The sequence below is a fragment of the Fulmarus glacialis genome, unplaced genomic scaffold (assembly GCF_000690835.1).
Source record: "Fulmarus glacialis isolate BGI_N327 unplaced genomic scaffold, ASM69083v1 scaffold19148, whole genome shotgun sequence".
NCBI lineage: Eukaryota > Metazoa > Chordata > Aves > Procellariiformes > Procellariidae > Fulmarus > Fulmarus glacialis.
This window is the reverse complement of record NW_009227794.1, coordinates 5,892-8,834: the sequence shown is the minus strand read 5'-3', so window position 1 is coordinate 8,834 and position 2,943 is coordinate 5,892. Positions and strand designations below refer to the sequence as shown.

At 61.6% G+C, this 2,943-nt stretch overlaps 1 protein-coding gene across 1 annotated transcript; it reads left to right on the top strand.

Moving 5' to 3' along the window:
• The first annotated feature begins 1,168 nt into the window (after nucleotides 1-1,168).
• CRIP1 (cysteine-rich protein 1 (intestinal)) lies at nucleotides 1,169-2,057 on the top strand. Its single transcript, XM_009583285.1, has 4 exons — nucleotides 1,169-1,223; nucleotides 1,627-1,721; nucleotides 1,842-1,899; nucleotides 2,017-2,057. Exons 1-4 carry the CDS (start codon nucleotides 1,169-1,171, stop codon nucleotides 2,055-2,057), a joined length of 249 nt encoding a protein of 82 aa, XP_009581580.1.
• Nucleotides 2,058-2,943: the final 886 nt, after the last annotated feature.

Below are 2,943 nucleotides of genomic sequence, written 5' to 3'. Positions count from 1 at the left end.
CTTGATGACAGGAACTACCGAGGTGCTGGTGTCAGTGTCTGCCTTTCCCGTGTCCCTGTGGATCTGTTTCGATCCCAGTCCAGACGAGCTGGGTTTGCCGTGCCCACGGGCGCGGCCGCGGAGGTGCCGTGACGGGGCAGTTTGGCCAAGGAGGGGTTTGGCCTGGTGCTTATCGGGCTGCTCTTACGAAACCATCTCTATTGATGCAGAGGCTGAAGAGGGTTCAAGAGCGGCTGGAGGACCGAGCTCGCTGCCTGATTTCTGTGCCTGGATATAAGGAGTGCTGGCAGAGGAGGCAGAGCAAGCCCTGCTCCAGGGCACCCCAGGGCTCCTGGAGCCTGGCAGTCATGCTCGGGCATGCCTTGGGCTGCTTTTGGACAAATCATCTCTGTAGAGAAGAGGAGGGAGGGGGAGATGATGCCAAGAGGACTGGGGATGGCATTTGCAGGGCCACCACCAGCTTTCCAGAGGAATCTTGCCTGCGTGGCCGAGAGCCGGGGGGGCCCCGCAGCCTTGGCAGAGCTGTTGCCCGAGTGTTGGTGCAAATGCTTGTGCAAGAGGTGGGGAGGCTGAGCTCCGTCCAGAAACCCTGTGACAGGAGGGCCCCACTGCAGGCCAAGCTCGGGCTCCTGGGGCTGCCAGGGGGAGGACACTGTGGCCCCCGCCGGGCTGCGGGCACAGGAGGCTCTTTGTGCCGCTGGGGGATGGCAGCAGGGCCGCCTCGTGACATTTGGGCACTGCCCCCGCTCCCACCTCTGCAGCCGCCGGCTTGCTTCTTGCGTAAGCTGTTGTGGGCATATTTGGGCTCCAAAGAAGAGATGCTTCAGGCTGCTGATGGCCCCCCCGGGGCAGGCGCTGCCAGCAGCGGCTCGGTCCCATAGCTCGACCTCCTTTTGCAGGCATGGGGAGAGTGCTCGGACCTGGCTCTGACAGGGTTCCTGTGTAAAGCTCTGTTTTATCGCTTAATAAATCCCCAGGAGCGCAGCTGCCAATAGGACGAGCACATGCATCTGCAGAAAATACCCTCCGCCCCCGCTGTGCCACAATTAAAAGCCACCCTGTTTTCCCCGCTCTCTCCACAAACATGTCCCGGCCCCAGCAAACAGCACGTTGTCCCCCCTGCAGCTGCCTGAGCCCCGGCCAAGCTCCAGCCCCACTCTGGTTTGCCATGGTGTGTGCCAAATCGGAGCTGTGCCCGGAGTGCCAGCGGCTGGAGGGGACCGGTGTGGGTCAGGGCAGGGCATGGCGATGGCTTTGCCTTCCCCCCTTTGCTCCTGCCCACTCTAGTGATCGCTTGGGCTCCAGCTGGCTGGGCAGAAATTCATCCCCTTGCAGGCTGATGTTAGAAGGTGGGAGGCCCCCAAATCTTTAGAAGATGGATGGAAATTGGTCCGTCCACATGGATTCACCCTGGGCATGGCACTGCGGTTTCGGATCTGGGCGCCTGGATGTGCACGGCGATGCGTGTGCACAGCGAGCACTTGGGTTCAAAACACGGTGCCCTCTCTCCTGGACAAATAGACTTGAGAAAATGCCCAAAAATGTCCTCCCGAGGGTTGGTGGCAGGGAGGCCAACCTGCCAAAGCTGATCAGTGCCTCAACTAACCCATCTCCTTTCCGTGGCAGCCGAGAAGGTGACTTCTCTGGGGAAGGACTGGCACCGGCCCTGCTTGAGATGCGAGAAGTGTAACAAGACCCTGACGTCTGGAGGCCATGCGGAGGTGAGGTTTGCTGCCCGGGAGGTCCCTGTCCCCTGCAGCTAGGGGCTGCCGGAGGGGTGGGATGGGCAGAGATGGAGCTGTAGGGCGGTCAGGGCTGATGCTCTTTCTCTCTCCCTGCAGCACGACGGCAAGCCGTACTGCAACCACCCCTGCTATGCTGCCTTGTTCGGGCCCAAAGGTAGGGTCGCTGTGGCTGGAGTTATGGGAGGGAAGGGAAGGGGGCTCAGGGCACCTGCATCCCTCAGTGCGCTCGCCGTCCCGCGGCGAGGCTGACCCTGCTCTGGCTCTTTTCCAGGGTTCGGCCGGGGAGGAGCCGAGAGCCACACGTTCAAGTAAACCTCAGGTTGGTGCCTCCCCTCGGAGCTCCCCTCCTGCCTCCGGCTGGGCGGGCTGGCTGGGGCTGTCCCCCCCAGGCAAGCGGGGAAGGCAGGCACGCCACGGCGTCTCTGTGGGCTGGCTGTGACTCCCAGCCCTCGCACCGGTGCTCGGGAGCAACCTGCTGGGGACGGTGCTCGGGAGCAACCTGCTGGGTACCAGCACCTCCTCTCCACCAGCCCCAAGCGACTGTCAGCACCTGCTTAGCTCCAGCAGCGGACACCGAAGGCTTTTGCTTTGTGGCCTGTCGGCAAAGACGGGGTCTGTCCCGGAGCACCGTTGTCCCTGGGATGTCTCCGCTCCCAGCCCAGCCTGACTTCATCCGCCCCTCTCTTCCATCCCTCTCCAGGTCTGACGGCCAGGGTTCCCAGCACAGCCCGAAGACAGCATAAATGTACCGCGACAGACATGCATTTTTGTTTTTAATTCACTCTGTACTAGACTAGCACGTTAAAAGCAATAAGTAACCGAGGCTGGGGCTGGTGTGGAGAGGGGCTCCGCTCCAGGTGGAATGCTGCCGGGATGGGGGCGTTGGGACGCCCTGCTGGATAGGAAATTTGGCCGGTATTGCTGAAGGCCGCCTGGAGAGGAGACCGCACCCTTCCAGCCAAAACCCAGCCCTGCTTCTGGCACCCAGCTCTTGTGGCTAGGCCCACAGTTGTATTCTCAGTCTTTAATAAACCCAGACCGAAAGATGCTTCCCCCATGTAGCAGCTGTGCTCTCTGTAACAGGGGTCCCGCAGGACTCCCTTGCGAAGCGCTTGCCGCTTGCTTGAGGACCCAACACGGCCTCTGGATCAAGCCCCACACCATGTGAAGGCTCCATGTGCTTTTGCTCCTGGTGTGC

Excerpts from the sequence above, each read along its gene's own strand:
- CRIP1 (XM_009583285.1), top strand. The coding sequence starts at position 1,169 with ATGGTGTGTGCCAAATCGGAGCTGTGCCCGGAGTGCCAGCGGCTGGAG. Across the intron at positions 1,224-1,626 it reads CCAGCGGCTGGAGGGGACCG|CCGAGAAGGTGACTTCTCTG; the intron begins GTGTGGGTCAGG and ends TTTCCGTGGCAG. Across the intron at positions 1,900-2,016 it reads TGCCTTGTTCGGGCCCAAAG|GGTTCGGCCGGGGAGGAGCC; the intron begins GTAGGGTCGCTG and ends GCTCTTTTCCAG.